This window comes from Acartia tonsa, chromosome 8 (assembly GCF_053477335.1).
Source record: "Acartia tonsa isolate MP-2025a chromosome 8, ASM5347733v1, whole genome shotgun sequence".
Lineage (NCBI taxonomy): Eukaryota > Metazoa > Arthropoda > Copepoda > Calanoida > Acartiidae > Acartia > Acartia tonsa.
In genome coordinates this window covers 39,059,769-39,082,788 of record NC_137267.1, presented here as the reverse complement: position 1 = coordinate 39,082,788, position 23,020 = coordinate 39,059,769, and the positions used below count along the sequence as shown (strand labels likewise).

Here is a 23,020-nt window from a genome sequence, read left to right as displayed (position 1 = left end):
TCTTAAAAGAAAGTTGAGACCGCCCCCCTTTTAGTTTTAACTATACACACAAGTTTTTATAAAATTCACTGAAATATGTATAGTGTGGGTTTTAGATTTAAGGGAAGGTTCTATCAAACAAAGGGGAAGGAATCTTCTTCTACTGACTGACTGAACAACAAAGCTGTGTATTTGTAAGCTTCACTGTAGGCAAAGAAAACTTGCGGAATTTTTCTTCTTTTAAGCTGCAAAGCTTCTCTATAATTAAGAGTCAAACCATGATTTTCTTGACTGCCCTGCAAGATAGAAGACTGGCAATTCAAATGATTTTTCAACAAATGGGATTATTTTTGTATATAAATAAAGATAGACGTCTTATATTTGTATGAAGATTCCCAAGGCAAATGTGTATATTTCGTTTCATTTATGAGCTTCCCTTGTTATGGACCCTGCAACAAATTTACATTAAATTTTGTTTATACACTATAATTTATACCTTTTCTTTTAAGTTCTAAAAATCAACAATTTATATATTTGTCCTGTTTGATTTTAAGCTTCGGTGCTATATTATGTTGTCATCCTTGTTTATGCAGCAAGTAGTATAAAGTATATAGTAGGTTTAGTTGTACATATACAACACATTATAGTGTCCTTTTTCCTTTTATACAAAGAGGACAACATGGGGGGGGGGGGTTAGGGGGGTGTAGATTTCCTTCTTTACACAGGCAGTGTGTGTGTGTGTGTGTGTGTGGGTGTGTGTGAGTTGGCATGTTTCTTTACAATGTGGCAAGTAATAGAGATAGTAAATAAGATTTATTTTATAGAGAAATACTTAATGTGGAAAATTTAATTATATTTTAAGGCTAATTAAATGCTTCAAATTCATAATTTATTAAACAATAAGAAAAATATGAATGTATAATTGATAAAATTACATCATTTAATATATATTATGTACTTGCCTACATGTATGTGTGTGTGTGTATACTGCCTGAATGTGTGTGTGTTTACAAAGACTGCCTGAAGGGCAGACTAATATTCAACTGTATTTGTGTAACAAATTTTCATGAAATTTCTATAATATTATGTCGAGAATCGTAAGATGGTAAGTCAATAAAAACTTAAACATTTAAAATCTTTAATAGTAATTTTAAATATTTTTTTCTACAGTTGAAAAACTGGGATGCCCTTTTATGTTTGTAAGATCCTACAAAATTCCTTCTTTTTTCTCTCTCTCCCTCCCCTTCTAAAAGCGCCGCCTTTTACACATATGATAAAATACTATAAGGAGAGAGTTCTTTACTCTTTAGTGTGAATATGAGGGGGGGGGGGTGAAAGGATCTTTCACTCCTTTCCCAGTTTCTTCCCTCTTCTACTTTCCCAGGGCCAACAAGTATTTTAAATCAGGGAAATAAGGCATGGAGCAATGGTGAATTATTTAATTATTCCCACATAATAATTTTAGTATTATATCTTTCAATTGTTTAATATATTTGTAAAGGGGAAGAAAGTAGTGCTGTAATTAAATTTTAGTGCCATTGACCGCTCCCGCCCTGATTACATCCGAATTCCAAGTCATAGATATTTTAGAAACTAGATTTTCAGGAAATGACATAATATGCAAGCATTTTTACCATTAATATACATGGTATTACTATTTAGGGAATAAGTTAAATTAAGGTAAGTGGGATCTTTAAAAAAATATCAGCCTCCTATCTACTTAATCTGCCGAGTAAATTCCATTTCCTTATTATGTTATTTACGAACAGACAAATGAGAAAAATCTAAATATTCTAAATAGACGTACGAACATCCTGGTAATGATTATAGAGTTCCTACGCTTTCTAAATCATACATAACTACTGCAGGATTCACCATGCAAAGTTTGAAGTCGTATAGACAATTTTAACATGTACAAATTGTTAAAGCATTTATCCGTTACGGACGGACGAACAGACCTACCATAACTATAGAAAAGCTTCGCTTTTTAAAACTAGTAACATTAACAAGTACTAAAGATATTGCCAATATTAATGCAATTTTTTGAATTTAATTAAACATAGATATCAAAAGATAATCATTTAAATTGATAGCTTCTAAGGTTTAAGTCGACTAACTGGCCTTAATAATAAAATGGTCTTGGCTGACATAATAATGACGCGTCGAACAACTAATTTATGTTCGAGGTTTTGTGATTTTAATAGTAAATTCATGGATTTTTTCATGCTTTATTTTAGTCAAAATACATATTACATAATAATAAAAAGTTTCTTTTCTGTTCAAGGAAATTAAATAATCATGCCTATTATTATTTAAAATTTTCAATACAATACATAAAATTATAACTAACATGCTTAAAGACAATTAAAGTAATTTCACCTAATTCCTATGATTAAACATTTTTCATTTGGTTCCTTGGGAGGGAAATGGGTTTTGGATTAATAATCATATTCTTGTATACTTTCAAATTTTCATTATTTCTAATATTGTTACTTACATGTTAAAAAATAACAAACAACTTCATAATTTTTTACAATATTGAATCAATTATCCAATTTGAACAAATATTAAACTAAGGTAAACATATTGTGCTTCTTTCTTTTCCACATGTCAGGAATAGAAGACAGTTTTTCAACATTTTACTACTGGAAAAGTTTATGGCAAAAAAATAAAACAAGCATACCTGCTAATGAATTAAAAATATTAATATATAATTTAGGTTACAAAAACTAATAAATTTTCATTTTACCGAAAAACATTTTTAATGCTTGTGAAAAATAAAATAAATCAATTAAAATTTGAATCAATCCAAAAATAGGTTAATACGATTTAAATATTGTTTAAACAAATACAATTTTCTTCATAATCTAATTATAAAACATTTAAAATTTTCAACATTCCAAAAATCAAGCAAATAAAATCTACCAGCTATGGGCAATACAAATCTTATTTCAAACTTAATATGCCAGAGTTTTGAATAACAGACCAGACAAGGCATTCCTAATTGAATAGATATAATCTAGATACATACTCCCTGAATCAGCCAATAGTAAAACAGTAAAGGTACAACCCAGCCATATTATTGATTAAATTTTTCATTTGGTTCGCATAATGAGTCAACTATAAATAGTTAGATTTCTTATGATAAAGCTTTTTTTTGGGTAAATAACAATACAAAGCTTTTGACAAAACTTATATGAATAGTTGAATTTCTAAGGATAAATAATTATATCGTTTAACCAGGGGTTGGATAGGAAAAAAGGCAACCTCAAAATATTTAGATTTTTTTAACACCCGTCATAACAAATTTACCCCCAGTTAGAGGGGGGTGAATATTATTTTTAAGTTTTACGCATTACGGGGACAATTTGTCCATCTAGATCTACTATATCTTTTCCTGATTTATTTCTTTACTTTTTCTTGGATATCAACTCCTCTAGGAACCTAAAAATTTGAGGCATATTACTCAAGGGATCTTAAGAGATAAGACAACGAACAATATATTGATGTACATCACTAATGATGATAAATCAAATTACTCTTCTCTGTAGATTAAACTTATTAATTGAAAAGGTCGGACACTTTTATTTCAAACCAACTAAAAAACTTTGGAGACCGTATGATTGATTATTAAGAAGTAAACCAATTCATCTTCCATGGTCCTATACCCTAGAATCCTTGAGTATTTAAGATATTTGAAAAGCAACTCTAAAATTTAAGCATTGATATCTTTTCTGTAAGAGACGATCGCAAGGACGCACAAATACTAATTAACTAAATATCTAACTAATTTAATTGTAATGGTGACTATGCCGCTAGTGGCCTTAAGGGGCACTTAAGGAAAAGGCGTTGGGAGGGTAAAAGTAAACCCCCCACTTAAAACCAATTTTAGTTTAAGAAAAGTCAATCTTTTTCTAGGGATGATTACTCTAAAGGATTTGAGTTGGTAACATCCTCTTAAACCTTCCCTAGATATGTAGGAAGCTTCACTGTAAAGGAGAATCATATTGGTAAATGAGATCCTGCGCTAAGAACAGATACACTAAGATAAAAAGACATCCTATTACTTTTGTACAAGGTTAAATAAACTGATTTACCTGTCAATTTGAGAGATATTAGCAGTATTTGCCTGATTATTGTTCTTCAAAATCTCAATGATGCCAAGATGCTTATCCTATTTATAATATAAAGTTTTTTTTGTCTGAAGCTGAAGATATTGGAAATTACAGCAACAGTACAGAATTTAGCGAGACACAGGAATAAGTGTAGAGTTTAGATATGGACGGTAGTGTCTTCCGAGACAGAAAAACAGGCAAGTCAAGTCAAGTCAAGTCAAGTCAAGTCAAGTCAAGTCAAGTCAAGTCAAGTCAAGTCAAGTCAAGTCAAGTCAAGTCAAGCCAAGTCAAGTCAAGTATTATATGCGAGGCATCTCTATAAGCAAATCCTAAAAATAAAAGTATGTCCTTTTACGGCATCCTGTATTTACGCAAGTACAATTTTGCTTAGACTTACAAATTAATGTTCTTCTAATTAAGTTCTGACATTCTACAAGAATTATTGTTCGTTTGTCTTCCCTTCATGTTTTAGACCTTTTATGGATGTTGTCATCCTTGTCTGTTTAGGAATAGGTTTAGATATCCAGCTGAATTTTCAAGTTTTAACATGACGACAATTTCACTTAAGCTTACAAGCTGCTGCTGATCCCTGCCCTAAAGGCATGAATACTACCTGCTTGTTAGAAGGTTCATATTCCCTGAGAAATTGGATCAGAAACTCACAGAACTCTTTTCTGGGCAACAGTGTACTGAAAGAAAATAATAAGTAATACAAGATTTCAGAAATAACAAACTCCTAAAATTTCTAATGAGTTCAAACAGGGATTAACAACCGCAATATGAGTTACAGCCACAATCATTACTGAAAATTACTGCGGTCAAAGTAGATTATTTAAAAGGATTAAAGGGGGGGGGGGGGTTAAAAATTTGGCGTCCCTCCCTTTTCTTTTCAAACATAAATTAAATAGTTTATTTATTTTAATCTAAATCCATCTTTTCTACCAATTTGAAACGTCAACCATTTACTAGTAAAAAAATAATAATACATTAAGAGAGATCGAACCCCAGGGATGTGATTTGGCAAATTAACTTAAAATATACCAAAAGAAACTTATAGGGTGAATCTGATTTTAGCATGGAGACTTCAAATTTTATAGTTATATCCTGCAGAGCTTCGCAGCCGCGACTACGCCTCAAATTTTTTACCCGTTGGGATGCTTTGAAAAAAAGATGGATAGCCATATTTGCAGGGTGTCGGAGCCGTTTAATATTGATACGGCCCCGGCTCCAAAGAGCCGTATCTGGAAATACGGCTCCAGCTCCTACCTTAAAATTAATATATCAATTTTTGTTCATTATTAAATTTGATAAAATAAAATAAATAATATAAAATATTTTGCTATTATTTGATTAAAGCTATATAAAAGTAGAAGGATGTGTGTCTATTTGTTAAGTAACAATAGTTTTTCAGATTATTATATGGAAATAGACCGTTGCCAAATTATAATATTACTTAAAAAATCTTTTTTAGCTAATCTGGAGCCGGAGCCGATTTTAACGAAAAATACGGCTCCGGCTCCACCAAAAATGTTGCTGCTCCCGGCTCCGACTCTGAATTTGGGTCAGGTTTGGACTTCCAGCAGATTTTTAACACTGCACTGTTTACAGGCGGCTGCCGAGCCTTGGAATCCTGTTCCCTTGTCTATGACTAACCTAAGAAAGTTCTTGATGTAGCGTAGAAGCTCAACTCGTGATCGAGTGTCAATCTGAAAATAAGAGCCAAGGTTTATAAGGTGTCAGTATATAGTAAGCAAGCAACAAAGACTATCCTAGCCAAATATTTTGACATTTCTTTATTTATACTTATGTTTGCTCCTTTTCCCCAAAATAAACTTCTCCATGCGAATGTTCCAGAAATCCCCCCCCTTGGTCTAAAAACCCAATTATTTTACCTCCATCAGACAGCAGATTACATTCCGACCTCCACTTGTACCTAGAAAAATTATAATTTTAGTGATCAATACCTATAAAGAACAAAATATTAACACTAATTGGTTGGTACAATAATTAGAAAACATTTTTTAAACCTATGAGAACCTTTACTGTAAAGAAGAACCATATCGATTGAGCGGTTAACGAGATCTAAGCTACAGGTGAGTGGATAAAGTCGATTAAAAAAATTAGGGATGAGTAAAGGAGGAGTGGGAAAGAAAACCCCTAATTTTTATGACGTCACATGTTGATTTATTTAGCGAATTTCTCCCCTCACAGTTACAGACTAAATCCTGTTACTTTTCATAAGCATAATCTCTATCTTTCACAGTTGTTTGTAAGAATATATTATCACACAGGGATCTAAATTAATAGACAATGATCGATAAATTGAAGTACATCTCCATTGATGATACACAAAATTACCCCTTTTGAAGATTACTATTAGTGGTTGAAACGTTAGGAACCACCTAATAAAAAACTAAAATTCCCTAAAGTTATTATAAAGAAAATGTTATCATAAAACTTTGAGGATCAGTGTAATGAAAATCCGAATGTGCCCTCCCTCCCTGATTATCACCTGTCACGCTGAGTAAGTTCTTTGGAAGCCTGAGCTTCTCAAAGGCATAGTTTCTTTCTGCACATGCTCCCTCCCTGAAATTATTTTGAAATATCCAATATGACACGCATTTGTGCCATACTGAAAATATATGTATTGTATCGATTAATAGACAATTTTCTACCCTACCTTTAGAAAACTGTTTAAGATGAGATATAATAAAAAATATGAAACAAAATTTCACATATCGAATGATTTATTGCAGATTTCTTTATTTTGTTTGTATGTTTTACCCTTCTTTTATGTAAAACAAGGCACTTAGTTAATAGGGCTTAAAGTAGTTTTGTTTGATTATTACTTTAGGTTATTTGATCGCAGTTATAGGCTCCGCATATGCTCGACAAGCACAAAAAATAGTTAAAACTTTCTTATTTACCTTAGTCTTTTGATAATAAACTTGCTTCCAAATTCTCCCTGACAGAATCGTCCTAGTTGACCTAAATTTATGAATAAAGTTATCAAATCAATTCTCGTTATTATCAAAATGGCTATCTGGTAGAAAGTACAACTTTTACTGAATTTTGATTGGTTAGTTAAAAACTAGTAGTTCCCAAACGTTTGACCAATAATTTTAGAATATAGGTTATATACCTAATGCTATTTTTCTTTATTGGGGATATACATAAAATTATATCCATTAATATATTGCCCATTAGCTTATCTCTTATGATAGGTAACTAAACTTAAACATGCTTTTATATAACACGAGGTATAAGGTCAAATAATGTTACAACAGACAGCACGACCTTTGCGTGAAAGTCGTTACTGTTCCTCCTACTTGTCACGCATCAGTCATTTCAGCAGTAGGTAGGTACTTTTATCACCACCCCTAGTTAGACACGGTGTTGTCCAGACTCGAACCCGTCACCTTCCTGACGGCATCTGGCACGATACCCTCAAGTGCCTCAGGTCTGTAATAGTTATTTATCGCATCGTATTATAGACAGCTTTCCTTGGATATTAAAATGAAAAGTTAAAGATTAAAAACAGTTAGCTTTGTTAGCCCCGAATGACTGAAGGACCAGGCTAATAAAATTGGTATTAATTTTATGATTTTTAAAAATATTTGTGGAAAATTGTCTGTAATACGATGCTATAATTTTTCAGTATGGCTGAGAACCGGTTCTAATCTAGCGGATATTGATACTGCCATACTGGAAAAATAAATCTTACTTGAAAGGTCATAGAGGCTGTTAAATCGCATGCAGGGAGATGGACATGGGAATGGATTCACTCTTCTTTGCCTGCTGGCTCCAATACTTAACAAGGATATTAATTTAAAGTATAACTCAGCTAAAAAAATTATTAAACAATTGTTATTCTTTTGTCAGTTACAATTTCACCATTAAAATGTACCAGGAATAGAGGGAAAGGTTAATTGAAATATAATCTTTGTTGAAATTCCCTTTCATTTTTTTTATCCATGTCATGTTGTACAAGAATTCTATAGTTAACTCAGCCTTTAATACTGTTGGCTTGTTGGTATAATGCAATGGATATATTATTACTTGGAAGTTACACCAGGTTTGCATATTCTCTAATAAAGTGAAACACGCAGCGGGCTAAAATAACGATACCCCCCACTGCAATAGGAATATAATCTTACCTTTCAACGTTGGTAGCATTTGGATTATTGTTGATTGTAATAGTTATTCCAGATTCTGAATCTGCACAGATTCCAGGTGCACTTCCAATACTTGGCGGGGCCTTAATAATCATTACAGATTAACAATAACCAGCTAACAGACCAATTGCCATAGGTCATAGATACGCGAACTGGTATTAGGAATTTCCTATCCATTTTATTACGTACAACGCACGGCATAAGGTAATGAACGATTCATTGAAAATATTGGACTCTTTAGATTTGTACAACCCAATCAAAAATTAAGATGCTGTGAGTATTGGTTTAAAAAATATGACGTAACAAAAAGAATTAGCCAATGAGAGTCCACTACGCATGCCGCCATCGGTCAATAACGGCCTCTCATTGGCTAATTTTTTTTGTTACGTCATATTTTTTAAACCAATACTCACAGCATCAAAAATTAATAAAAAGGGGCGTCGTAGCTCAGTGGTAACGCACTGAGTTACGGTGGTGAGAGTTCGAGTTCAAGTCTCCATGTGGCAACTCGAATTTCTCAGTCGCAATTAATTCACGCAACATCCCCTTGGTTGTGTACTTGAGCGTGAAACTTGAGCTGGCCCTGGTGCTAGCATACAAGTGTCTCGTCCTACTCCATGATTAATAGGTCCAAACACTAAGAAACACACACAAGAATTAATAAAAGTCTCCAAAAATTTTCCAACGAATAGGAGGACGTGTTTAACTATTATTATTTAGAGTTCAATATTCTCATAGAAAATCGCCTTTTTACAAGAAAGGAATAATATGAGAAATTCTTTTTTACATCTCATTTACATTAATCTAGATTAGCGAAAATATAACCTTAGTTTTAAGCTCAACAAACTTATTTGATTTACAGAAATTGAAGGTATAGGTATTTTGGATGAGATTTCTCTCTAATAACTTTGTATGTACCTGGCCACTTCCAATGTGAGAATGATGCGCAAAAGTTCTTGATTGAGAAAGGACTGGCTTGGGATTAAACGTGTTGCCAGCTGGATAATCATCCTTTCCGGCCTTTAAAACAAACTTTAATAAAAACCATAAGATAGCACTACCCGAATTAACTCCCTTGATAAAATGAATATAGAATATTTGTATATTGGAAACTTTTATTGTGGTTTTAAGCTATATTCTTGGGATATGAGACCCATTCCCCATCCTATAGGAGGGAAAATTCCCATCATCTTTTGGGGCGAAGCCCCAGGAGACTAGGAGCGAAGTCACTATTAAATCATACAGAGACACAAAGAGGGAGGCAAAACCAACCTGGTGAACGTCATTCTCTTCAACATTACAATTATCATCATGTCGATGTTTCACTTCTTCTTCGTAAGTGATGTCATCCCTTGCTGAAGCCAGGTTTGTTAAGTGCCTAAAGTTGTTATCTATAGCATAATATTTTAGACAATTTTCCGCGGATATTAAAATGAAAAATTTAAGACAACAAAACTGGTACAAATTTTATGATGTTTATTTAACTATTCTTTGAAAATTGTCTATAATACGATAAATTATTTTTTTAGCATGGCTCAGAACCAGTTTTATTCTGTCAGATATAAATCGGTTTCAAAGTCATACTGGAAACTATTTCAAAATCTAGTAGGTAATAATTATCAAATGGTTCTGTTTTTTACGATCGTTTATTTGAGTTAGTCAAAAATGCTTTAAGGTTACCCAAGACGTGTAAGTTATCTTAAAATGATAAATTAAGAAAAAATAATTTGAAGAGTAGATGTTCAATTGTTATATCAATTTTCATACAACATTTCTGCAGTCTATCTTTAATACAAGCTAAGAGAAACATGTAAGTTGCCTGACTATCAAATGCCTCGAAAGAGTCAAAGTAACAATATATATAAAATAATATATAATAATAATAATAATAATATATTAAAATGTCACGAAATCTTTACAAAGGCTCACAAAGCCTATCTGTAAATCACATTATCATGACGAGTTGATTATTTTCTTATTTATATTGGTACAAGGAATCTTCACAACAAATTTCTGCCGTATATCTTGTTTAGCAGCCATGATAATCACGGTTTACTGTTAAAAAAATACCTGTTAGAATAAAATGGTTTCTTGTATCCACTAAAAGTTGGCGGATTTGTATTGTGTTCGTAGTATTTAGTGCCGTCTGAGTTTAGTGAAACCTAAATAACAACAGATTTAAAACCCTAGATGGCCTAGGTATATAATAAAAAATTAAAAGAGTCTTAACGAAATTTTTTTTAAACTGTGTTAATTTTTTGGTAGGAAACTTTAACGACAGTATATACAAAGGAAGAGTTTGCCTGGATCTCTACTAAACAAAGATGACAACATCCATAAAAGCGAAGCTCTGAAACGGTAGGACAAACGGACATTAACACTTGTATAGTGTCAGAACTGAATAATCAATCAGAATACATATGTGTAAAAATCGAAACAAATTGAAAGTAAATTTGTTTAAAAGCTTTTTAAATACAGGACATTGTTTAAGGACAAACTTACATTTTTGAACTTGATTATAGAGATGCTTCGCTTATAACATTTTACTTTGTTGTCCCAGAAATCAGTATACCAAGATCAATCGGACCATTATATTACATAAAAATTTGTTGTTAAAAAAGTTAAAAATCAACAAGTTTAAAATGGACGTACGGACATTCTGGTAATGATTATAGAGTTGCTACGCTTTCTAAATCGTACCTAACTACTACAGGAATCACTCACCATGCAAAGTTTAAAATCGATAGGACAATTCTAATATGTCTAAATTAATGAAAAGAGCAACCATTACGGAAGTATGGACGGAGGACCCTAATTATATAAAGCTTCGCTTTTAACAAGGATGTGTAGTTGTACAGGTCACCTGCTGTTCAACACGGAGATTATTTATTTTGTCTCGCTCGTCAACAAACTAAAAAGAACCAAATTTCGTAATTAAATTTTTTTAAAAATACCTAGCTTTGATAAAAATGTGACCAACCATTGATCTGACCACGATAAAATCGCTCATCAGATAGTAGTAGGTTACAAAGCAGTACGGAAAAGTTCAGGGGTGTATATTCTGCACAAGATTCATTTTTTCCCCTGCTGCAATTTTTAAAAAAAAATTTCCCCTCCTAGTTTTTTCCAGCAAGGAAGGGGATAAAATGGAAAAACATTTTCAGAACTCTTTATTTTATTCATATTATGCCCTCTTCCATATATATATTTTTTTCACCAAAGAGGGGGGAAAAATAGAAAAAAATGCTTTCCGTCCTCTTAATTTTTACATTTTTTCTTCCCCAACCACATACTGTCTATTCCCCCCCCCCCTCCCCTCCTCAGCCGGGTCAAATTTGTAGAATATACAACCCCTGGATAAGTTTCAGCAAATTATCAAAACAAGGGCCAAAATGCGCAAGATTTCATATAAAAAGACACATAGTCATACAGCCTACTATTTCGGAAGCAGATAGACAATGACATCCAATTACAGCTTAAATGACAATTTTTTTTGTCCTTTTAGCCCAAAAACAAAAAATAGCAAGATACGTGAAATTTTTAATTAAACAGATAAAAAATACATACTTTTCCTTTAAATCACATAAAGAGAGTGTGACAAGAGTATTACAAACAGACAAACCAACCAAAAACAAAGAATTTGGCGGGGTAAAAACTTGTTAACCTGGACATTTTTGACAGCAAAATTGACCATTTTCCATGCATTTACAGCAATGTTGCTTCGGAATCCGTTCAACACCTCCAGATCTGCCTCACATTTCTAAAAACATTAAAATTAGAGCGTCCACTGCTTGTCGATTAGTTGCTAGAATCTAAACAGCTTATATTAACAACGAAATTATTATTTCAGATTTCTTTCGCTTGTTGGTTATTTAATACCTATATTTGTGACAACTTTTGTTTTATAAATTCTTCCAATTTTTAACAACTACAAAACCCCCCCCCTCTCGGAGAGCCTCGAACCCGCATCATACGGATAAGGTAACCGACATTCTATAAATGAGCTATGACGGAGACCAATTATCAGTGGTGAAAAAAGACAAGATAGACAAAAAACACAATTCTTATAGTATAATTTAAAATTTTACTCTCTTTTATGTCTGTCATTATAGCTCAGGGGTAGAGATGAGGTTCCAGTTCAGGTCAGATGGTTCAAATCTACCCTTAACACTAATTATCATTTTCACTCTCTGAGATAATAATTAATATTTGGTAAAAGTAAAACAATATTTTTTAACATTTACCTTATAATAACAGTCACGTAAAATATCAAAAAGCTATTATATGCCAAAGTATATAAGATTAAAAAAATATTGTTTCATTGGTGAGTCTTGAACCACCCACCTTGAAACTTTACATCTCAAACCTGACGTCTTAACCAAAAGAGCTAAATCAGCATGAGACAATTACTATAGTTTTACAGCCTTAGTTTACATGCCATAGTAAAAAAGATTGAAAAAAATAATGTTTCAGTGGTGAGTCTTGAACCATCCACCTTGAAACTTGACATCTCAAACCTGACGCCTTTACAATAAGAGCTAAATTATCATGAGATAATTACTATTGTTTTACAGCCTTAGTTTACATGCCAAAGTAAATAAGATTGAAAAAAATAATGTTTCAAAGTATATAAGATTGAAAGAAAAAAAATGTTTCAGTGGTGAGTCTTGAACCACCCACCTTGAAACTTGACATCTCAAACCTGACGCTTTAACCAAAAAAGCCATATAAGCATTGGATAAAGATTATAGTTTTACAGCCTTAATTTACATGCCAAAGTATATAAGATTGAAAAAAAATTTCAGTGGTGAGTCTTGAACCACTCATCTTGAAACTTAACATCTCAAACCTGATGCCTTAACCAAATGAGCCACATCAGCATTGGATAAAGATTACAATTTTACAGCCTTAGTTTACATGCTAAAGTATATAAATTGAAAAATATTATTTCAGAAAATATTGTTGACAGAGAGAGAGAGAGAGAGAGAGAGAAAGAGACAGAGAGGGGGAGAGAAAGAGAGACAGAGAAAAGTACATAGATTTCATGACAAAGGAAAGATAAAAAGAAATAACGCATCATTCTTTTTATAAAAACCCACCCCTGTGTAAGTTACAACATGTTGTGATGAACACAACATGTTTTCAAAAACATATTCAATGTCGTCTTTTTCAAAAAAATCTAAAGAGAGTGAATTTGTGAAATAAAATGTATGAATTAAAATGTCAGTTTGTAAAGGTTATTAGATTAATTTTGAATTGGTTATTAAACTATGCCAATACAAGGTGGGTTTTTAGTAAAAGAATGCCACAAAAGGATTTCATAGAAATATAGAGCGTATTTTATATTGTAAATTCATAAAAAGTAAATAAATCATTGAATAAACCTAGCCAATAGCGAGATAGTTATATCGAGCCAACTCTAGTACTTAATACCTGGAATCTAAAGTTTAACTATATATATAAGGCGTGTATGTATAATGTATATGCAGAACAGGCGCAACCCATAAACCAATGTTATTTGACTAAATTCTCTTCTATATATACCATACATGCAACCGATTGCATTCTCTATTTGAGGGAAAGAAGACTATTGATAACTGACTCAATATGTGAATGAAATGTGAATAAAATGAAAAAATAATAACCCTTTCGTACCAAAATATGTACGTTCCAACCAATCATAAGGCAGGATTTTCCTCAATTATTTTCCTATTAGCTGATTTAGAGTGTGTTTCTAGATTATATCTATTTCTTTAAATGACTAACCTTCAGTTTTGAGAAAATGATAATCCTGATATCATGTTGCTTTGAGTCTAGAGCCTCTTTGTGAATTATCAGTTCAGCGTTCAGTTTCATCTTAAAATAGATATATTACTACTTGGATGTTGCACCAGATTTTCATGTGCTATAATGAAACTAAGTAAAACTCGCAGCGGGCTAAAATAAAGATTTAAGAACCTATATATTACTTTTTTTTAATGCATATATTTTTTCCAAAATTCTTAATTAATTTGGCGTTCAGGAACCAAAGTTAAAGACAATTTTTAAAGTATTTCATATACACATTGCTCAGTGATATTTGGGATAATAGACTGAATAAAACTTTTTATAGATTAATCTATAACAATTTTAATCAAAGTTTTACCTTTTGTTTTTCAACCCTGTCGAAAATGTTGAGCTTTTCTTGCATCCATTTCTCTAACCTAAATGTTATCCTATCTTATCATATAAAGTAGTAAGGATTTTTGTCTGTAGCATAAGATTATTAAACCGATTAGGTTCTGCAATTGTAGAGAGAAAACACTTGGGCACCAGGATGGTTTTGGGCCATTTATTATTGGAATTACATCATTGATTTTAGGCTATTTTTCTGCCCTTTTCTACCTCTTTGAATACAATGTCCTTAAATTTTTAGAGGAGAATGGGAAAGAACCACTTATTACCGTAAAAGGAACCAAAAAGAGTATTACAGACAGAAGTACAGAACATACAGGCATATTAGCTTCGCGTCTACTCAATTTTATACCTTGAATTTCTTAATCCACAAGAAAGTGCTTTCTGTTGCTTTTCTTTCTTCTGTTCATTTCCATTATCCTTTCCATGAACATTTTTGTCCTTGTTCTTCTCTATTTGCTCCTGACTGTTTCTGGCCTTTTTAAGAATATCCAGACTAACAGTTTGATTTCCAGAGTTATCTTTACCGTTGTTGTTATCACAATCATCCTTTCTGTTGTCAAAACCATATTTTCCACTAGAGTGTGATCGAATACTTCTGGAGGACCCAACTTTTGACATCTTTTGTCGGCCATAAGAAGCAGAGCGGTTTCTTCTTTTCACTGCCTGGTTGCTTCTCCAATTAGCATCAGTGCTGGCAGTCACAAAATCAGGATTATCACACTTCTCAAGAGGTTTATTGACCTTGTCTGTGCGCATGTTAAGATCTTTTTTCTTCTCTGCAACATCTTTGCCAAGATCTCCTTTCCTCTTCTCATTATCAACTTCCTTTGTACGAGCGGTGACGATGTCAGTTTTTGAGTCTCCGTGGTAAACAACTTCTTCAAGCGTATCTTTATCAACAGCAAAATGAACATTCTTTGTAGCTGTCCAGGAGCGAGAATAAATGATGGGCTGCTTAGCTCCAGTATCAATATCCATTCCAGTCCCTTAGTGGAATAGTGTTTGTTAATAACAATGATGTCAACATTAATACAGACGGACGAATTTAACAGAAATAAAATAATAGAGACTAGAGCGTAGTAGCTAGTATTAATAAAAAGGGGTAAAATATCGATCTTACTAATGTATGGAAACGTTATATGGGCCAAAAGACAGTAAAAACGTGAAGAAAGAAAAACTAACCTTCTAAATTAAAATTGTCCCTTGTTCTTTAGGTAAGCCGTTTAAATTAAATGCACATTTCTATCAAACAAAATAAATTATATCTTCTACCTGGATTAAAGTCCGACAAACTGGAAACCATTTGAAGTGTGCCTTTCCCATTCTTCTGGTGATTGAAGGAAGGTGTCTCCTGGTGTCCAAATGATCTAAACTGACTCATGGATGCAGATCTTTCATGGCTACGCTTAGCAGGGCCATCATTCTAAATAAATATGTCTTTTTTAACGGATTTTTATAATAACCTTTTTTTAAGTATTGAAGTTTGTTTTTAAAACCGTTTAATATCCACTGGATTAGAACCTGTTTTTAGCCAAACTGTCAATCATGTTTGGCATCGTATCGTATTACAAACAATTTTCCACGAATATTAAGATACAAATAATAAAACTAATTTTCGTATGGATGAGAACCGGTTCTTATCCACCGGATACGAATAATTACGAGAAAAATAATACCAGTTTTGTTACACCTGATATAATATCTTCGGAAAGCCGTCCTTAATACGATGCGATAAATTTCTTGAAAACTAAGACACATTTAGATACATTGAGGTGTTTATGTTTGTCTGTTTAGATCTTGCTAACCAGTGATCCGATTAAGATGTCCATTTTAAGAAAACTTTACTTTTGTCCCGTGGATGGTTTAAGGCAATGTTCTAAATTAATCATAGACGGAAATATTAATCTGAAATTTTTGGATGAAAACAACTTTGATATTTATTATGTGCTAATTTTAAATTAAAACATTGAAACATTTACCTCTATTTCGTGACTAATATCCTTCCTACTGTTAGCCTGTCCACCAAATACAACGTAACTAGGATTCTTAGCAACAGTAGGCTTCCTTCCATAATCAACAAAATCGTCTTTGCTAACACTTGTTCTGCTTTTTGGTGGTGCGATATTCGAAACCGGTTCTTGTACCATAGGAGGCGGTGGAAACACAAACACTTTCGGAACATTAGCTTCCTAAATTTTATTGAAGATATTATGATAGAATTATTCAAGTTTTACAGGTAGATCAAGTCATATGAGATATTTTACAAAAAAAGACTTGGATTGATAACTACGAAAACAAGTCCGTACGACCACCTCAAGATTATATTTTCTTTAAGTGTACAAGCTTCCCACCTAGGGGTCGACAAAACTGGTAATGATTTTTTACTTATTTTTTATGTAAAATCTAATGTAATACATACAATACAATAAATGTTTCAATATGGCTCATACTAGAAAATAGTTATTTATCGCATCATATTATAGATAGCTTTCCACGGATATTCAAATGAAAAATTATGAGATTAAAGCCAGTTTTGTTAGCCCCGGTAGAAAATAGTTTACCTGTTCTTTTCCTTGTTCATTGCCACAGCGCTGAACTCTCTTTTCCAGAATCATATGTGGATTTCTATTAACAAACAAGGATGATAACATCCATAAAAGCGAAGCTCTGAAATGTGAGGACAAACGAACATTAACACTTGTATAGTGTCAGAACTGAATAATCAGAATATAAATGTATAAAAGTCGAATGAAACAAAATTGTAATAAATCTGCTGAAAAACTGCTTAAGTACAGGATATTGTTTAAGGACATGCTTACATTTTTAGGACTTGATTATAGAGATGCTTTGCTTATAACAATGTACTTTGTTGTCCTAGGAATCAGTATTCCAAAATCAGACCAATGGGATAATTTTATCACATAAAATTTGATGTTAAAAAAGTTAAAAAGCAACATGTTTAAAATGAACGTATCAGGGATAAGGGATGGGAAACCTGACCGAAAATTAGGTCTCAGCCTCCTTTTAAAAGTGATGGGGCAACTTTTCTTTTTTGCCTATAAAATCAACTCATTTCCCCCAGTTCCTCATTGGCTGTAGGCCAATATCCAATAGCCTGAAACTTGCTTTTAGCATTAACCAATTAATTAATAACAAACGCGTCCCCCAGTTCATTATTGGCTAAATTAATTCAACCAAACATAAATTTCTGCTATTAGAAAGACAACAATGGAAACTTTCTGCTATTAGAATGACAACAATATATATGACGTTCAATCACATCAACTTATTATTAAATTTACACATTAATAAATGTCCATATAGCAAAACATAAATTGAGAGATCGTTTTTTGAAGACTGAGTAGGATTCAACATTTTATACTTTAGAACAATGTGAAAAACTCATGTCTTTAGACAATTTAAAAGTTACATTTCATGTGGAATTGATAACCCATCTAAATGATCACAAATACAAAACTAGTTCAATATGTAAATAAAAGTGTACTGTGTTTTGTTAAAAAAAAAATTTCATTAATTTTGGTAAAAATTAATGCACACTTAATTGAACTTTTCTGTTAATATTTAACGTAAAATAATTTTTTTTTTTAAATTCTTAATTTATATGTTTGCTATGGAACAATTAGTTGATAGAATGTTACCCATGTACTTATTCAATTCTACTTAATTTATTTATTAAAGCTGGGGAGCTAAAGCGGTGTTTATTTCTATATACAAATTTTGGGGTGAAGTAGATACCCCCTTAAAATGTTTGAAAATAAATCAGATTTAACCATCTCAAAAAAAACTTTTTTTTAAATGGGGGGGGGGGGGTTGGCGAAGTAATAACGGGATTCTACTTAAAGCCACTAACATATTGGTTCTTTGAAAAGTTTTTATTATATTTTATGATAGGTGAAATCAACTACCTGAATTCTATTCTATACTTTTTTTCTTTGCATTCATATAATAGCTATTTCATCATTGTTCATAGTTTTCAAATCTAACTACTGCGTCATCCCGAAACTAGTTTTTTAGGCCTAGTTGGAAAATAGGCCTGGAATAATATTTTCTTACGTTTCCCATCCCTTATCCCTGGAACGTATGGACTTTCTGGTAACGATTATTGAGTTGCTTTATTTTCTAACTACTACAAAAATCACCATGCAAAGTTTGAAATAGATAGGACAATTCAAACATGTCTAAATTAATGGAAAAAGCTATCCGTTCCGGACATACGGACCGACCCTAATTATAGAAAAGCTTCGCTCTTAAAAAGATATATTTTTTTTTTTTGGGGGGGGGGGGATGGATTTAGAGCCTTTTATGAGCTTTACTGTAATGAAGAATCTAATTGGTTCAGCAGTTTGCTCCACACAAGGAAAGATAGATAAATATCCAGTAACTTATATAAAAGAATACTTTGGTAATATTTGTTGCTGAAATTATTCTTTTATACAAAGCAGTAAGCTTGTCCCTAGTGTAGGATTTCGCTAACCGCTAAACCAACATAGTTGGCAATCCGGATCCGGAATCCGTTTTTTAATAGCAGATTACGGATTCTTATTTGGTAGGCTAAAATTAGCGTCTTGAGTTTTTTCTTTCAACTCCTCTTTGAAGGCAAAGATTTTTATCATTATATATTATATAATATCTTTTAAAATCTGGTTCGATTCTCGGAAGTGAATTATAGAGAACACCAAGAACAAAAAATCCTTTTAAAATATTGCTAGAATCCGGAATCCGAATACGGAATCCGCAAAAAATAAGAATCCGGAATCCGCCACTTTTTTCGACGGATTCTTTAAGAATCCGGAATCCTAATCCGGCCCAAAAATTCTACGGATTGCCATTACTAATCTCCACCCTCCCATTACAAAATGACCCCTCAAAATTTTTTTTAATATTTAAATCTCAAATTGAAAATGGAGGAGGGTCGACTTTTCCTCCTCCTACCTCTAGAGGTGTCTAGGGGCGTTAGGATTTATAGAACACCATTAAAAAATTAACTAACCTTTTAATAGGATTGAGTGGTGAAAACACAAAAACATTCTGCATATTAGCCTCCTAGAATTCAATCAAAATATTGAATGTCTTATATTAATTTTATGTCCAATACAATTGAAATAACAGACATCTGTCGGTTAAGTCATGTTTGAGACTCACAAATTAAAATATTTACTTTTTAAGTAGCAAAGCTACTCTATAACTCTATGTCCGTTCGTAACGCTATTGGGGAACGCTTTTGTACCTATACAACCCGTAAACAACTTACTTAATTCGTTGGCCGTGCTACAAATGACAAATGGATTTTTTTACTATTAGATCTCTTCTTTAAAACACGTTGTCCCTTTGTCTATCCAATATTCAGTCTTTCACTACTTGTGGATGTTGTCAGTCTTGATTTTTATATTTTTCAAAATGATATAATTTGTTTGTTATGTATTTACCCGGGCCCGGGCCAACAGAACTAGTATTAATTTTAAGATTTTAATTTAAAATTGTCTATAATACGATACAATACATGATATTATAGTATGGCTAAGATCAGGCTTTAATACGACGGATATTAATCGGTTTGGAAGCCATACTGGAAAATCTTTTACCTGTTCTCTTCCTTGTTCCTTGCCAAAGAGCTGTCCTTTCTTTTCAAGAATCATTCGTGGATTTCTATCAACAAAAATTATGTAAATTTAATATTTTTTTAAGGTGTGGATTTATAGCCATTTCTTTTAATGGGGTAGAGGCACCCTCCCTCAAAATAAAAAAAAACCCTTCGCTTGACCTAAAAGAAGCTTAAGTGCAAAGAAAAACCATATTGATTCAGTGGTTGGGAATATCCTCCCATACATACACACACACACACAACATACACACAGAGATAGAAGAAAAACATCCTGTTACTTTGATTAAAGATAGCGAATATTTGTGAATAATACTTACATATACCTAATTATAATACAAAATAATTGACCTTTTAATAGGATTAAGTCCAAAGGGAAGATTGGACGGAGAAAATACTTTGGTAGCTACTCCCTCTTCAATAACGTTTTCCTGAGTGCCAGAATTAGCCTATAAATTAACATTTGATTACTTGGTTTTTTAGAAAGTTGTCAACCTTTCTAATTTTATTCATGATTGTACATATTCGCAGAAAACTAGATACACATAGGCTATAATACGATGCTATTTTTTCTTTATGGCTGCGAACTGGTTCTAATCCACTGGATATTAATCGGTTTCGAATGAATACGGAAAAAATGAATTCCAGTTTTGTTAGCAATGTGGAAAATAAAAATTGTCTACAATACAATAATTTTTTGTATTGTTAAGAACCGGTTATAATCCATCGGATCTTAATCGAAATATTGAAAATCCGAAAAGGACGGACTTGCACTAAACAGTCAACATAATGAACCAATCCGCCAAAAATCAATAAAAGTCTCTAAAGTTGTTAAGCCAACGAATAGGAAAACTCTATTGTAAAACTGTGAGGACTAGAGTAATAAACAGACAAACGTCTCCTCCCTGCCTGACTAACCTTACTAAAAGCAGCGTTGTTATATACAGGGATATAACATTTGGGACAAATATCTTCATCTTCCAACATACTCCAGCCACTTAAAATAAGATTTTAAAAATATTCCGTAGCTATATTTCTTTAAGGGCTAAATAATACAAATATTCTCTAAAATTATGATTTTTTTATCAATCATGTTCTTTATTTTTCAGAAAAAAAATTATAGAAAAAATTTATTACGTGTTTGTTAAACGCCATGTTAAAGTCTAACTGTAAGTAATACAGTCAGTCCGTCAGTAGAGCAACTGATATAACTGATACAACTAATCATAACTTGAATCTTTCACCAGATTATCATGTTCTCTAGTAAAGTAAAACTCGCAGCGAGCTAAAATAACAGTTCCTCACTTCCTCACCTTCTACCCAATTCCCTTCCCTCCTACTGGATGAAAAAATTGACCAATAAACAAGTTCCATGTTGGCAAACTAACGACAAAGTTTTCGTCATATTATCGACGTATATTCTACATCCATTACCTTATAAGAGTACAAAAATATCATTGATTGGTGTGCACAAATTTAATTTTCAAACAAATTGACCTACTTTAAAACATTTAGTGTAGCTTGTCAACAATGAAAATGAACTATTTACCCACAATCTCTGCAGTAGTAAGTTTTGCTAGCAGCCTCTTTGAGTGCGGCTACATCCACTACAGGTTGATCTTGCAATATCTCTCTAATAATAATGGATTTATTATTACTTGGATCTTACACAAAATTCCTCCTTCTGTAGATTACAATTAGTGGTTAAAACGTTTAGACACTCAACTTACTGAACCAAATAATCAAAATTCAATGTAGTCCCCAAAGCTGTTTAGACAGACAACCAATAAGTAAACGTTATACAATTTCGGGACTAGTGTTATAAACAGCCCAATGTCCCACACCCTCCCTGTAGAGATTACCTCGGACTGAGAAGATCAGTCTTGCTGCCAGGAAGTTGGGGAGAGTTGAGACTGTATCCCCGTCTTCGCTTCCATAGTCCAGGCTAATAGGGAAATATAAACAAAAAGTATTTAATATCCGACTTCAATGGTTATTAGCAGCTTATACCAACAATGAAATTAATTTGGAGAATAATCACGAAACCTATACGTATTTTTCAGCTGTCGATGGAGGGGGCAACACATCGTAAAATTGACGACCTCTTCATTAGCCCCCCAATTATTATTTTATATTTATTTTGCTTTTTGGTTATACCTTATACCTGGGATATTAGTAGCGATCCTACTGTATACCTGTTCCTGCGTTTTTTTTCACACCTCATCCCACCATAAAATTTTATAACTCCCAGCTGCGGGTTGCCAATTACACCACTAAAGTATTGGGGGGTGCCGATGTCACCCCTTAACCCTCTCATCTTTTTTTTTGAATCTGGTAAATTTTTAGCATTTCCTAGGTGTTCCCCCACCCCTCTTTCCGGGCTAAACACGTAGCGCATCCACTCGAAAGACGTTGAAAATGGTTCTTCTGCTGCAATGTCAGATGCTCCATTGATAGACATATGGGGGAATGCTGTGGCCCAAAAAAAGCGTAACTCATTACCGTGCAGTTATTTTCACAATGTTCCTTTTAAAATACATTACCTTTTGATCTTTATCCGCTTCCATACTCGATTGCTCAATATCTGAAAATCCTTTTGATTAACTATAGGCTGCAGCTGTTTTCTATTCTCATTGACTGCTTGATTCAATGGATTTATTGTTACTTGGATCTTACACTAGGTAGTTTTTTATGTTCTCTAAAAAAAGAACACGCCACAAACAAAAGAACGATTCCACCCCATTTTCTCCATGTCTATCCCCTCCTCCTGGATGATCGAACTTACCAACAAATGAGGTCCATGTAAGCAGCCTAAATTGACGACAAATTTTCTACCTTCAATATATCAACGTATATTCTAAATTTTACGATGTACAAAGCAACGATTGCAACAGCCATACACATTGAGTCGGACATATGAGAATAGAAACGCAATTTACCTACAAATTAAAAAT

The 23,020-nt window shown here is 32.7% G+C and overlaps 1 protein-coding gene across 1 annotated transcript; it reads right to left on the bottom strand.

Moving 5' to 3' along the window:
• Positions 1-3,329: 3,329 nt before the first annotated feature.
• LOC145326924 (uncharacterized) lies at positions 3,330-22,733 on the bottom strand. Its single transcript, XM_080170373.1, has 27 exons — positions 22,610-22,733; positions 21,929-22,011; positions 21,616-21,699; positions 20,985-21,063; positions 20,418-20,515; positions 20,050-20,113; positions 19,458-19,510; positions 17,008-17,071; positions 16,426-16,635; positions 15,719-15,869; positions 14,796-15,432; positions 14,415-14,472; positions 14,036-14,125; positions 11,934-12,029; positions 11,133-11,180; positions 10,340-10,431; positions 9,542-9,647; positions 9,188-9,289; positions 8,252-8,352; positions 7,819-7,904; positions 7,022-7,082; positions 6,607-6,680; positions 5,987-6,027; positions 5,748-5,800; positions 4,708-4,783; positions 4,077-4,153; positions 3,330-3,423 (listed from the first exon to the last, which is right to left on the bottom strand). The coding sequence occupies exons 1-27, from the start codon at positions 22,631-22,633 to the stop codon at positions 3,390-3,392; spliced, it is 2,742 nt and encodes a 913-aa protein (XP_080026499.1). The 5' UTR covers positions 22,634-22,733; the 3' UTR covers positions 3,330-3,389.
• Positions 22,734-23,020: the final 287 nt, after the last annotated feature.

Coding starts and splice junctions, on each gene's coding strand:
- LOC145326924 (XM_080170373.1), bottom strand. CDS start 22,633: ATGGAAGCGGATAAAGATCAAAAG. Junction 15,870..16,425: donor ATATTAGTCACGAAATAGAG/GTAAATGTTTCA, acceptor ATATTTATTTAG/AATGATGGCCCTGCTAAGCG. Junction 10,432..11,132: donor ATCTCCGTGTTGAACAGCAG/GTGACCTGTACA, acceptor GTTGTTATTTAG/GTTTCACTAAACTCAGACGG.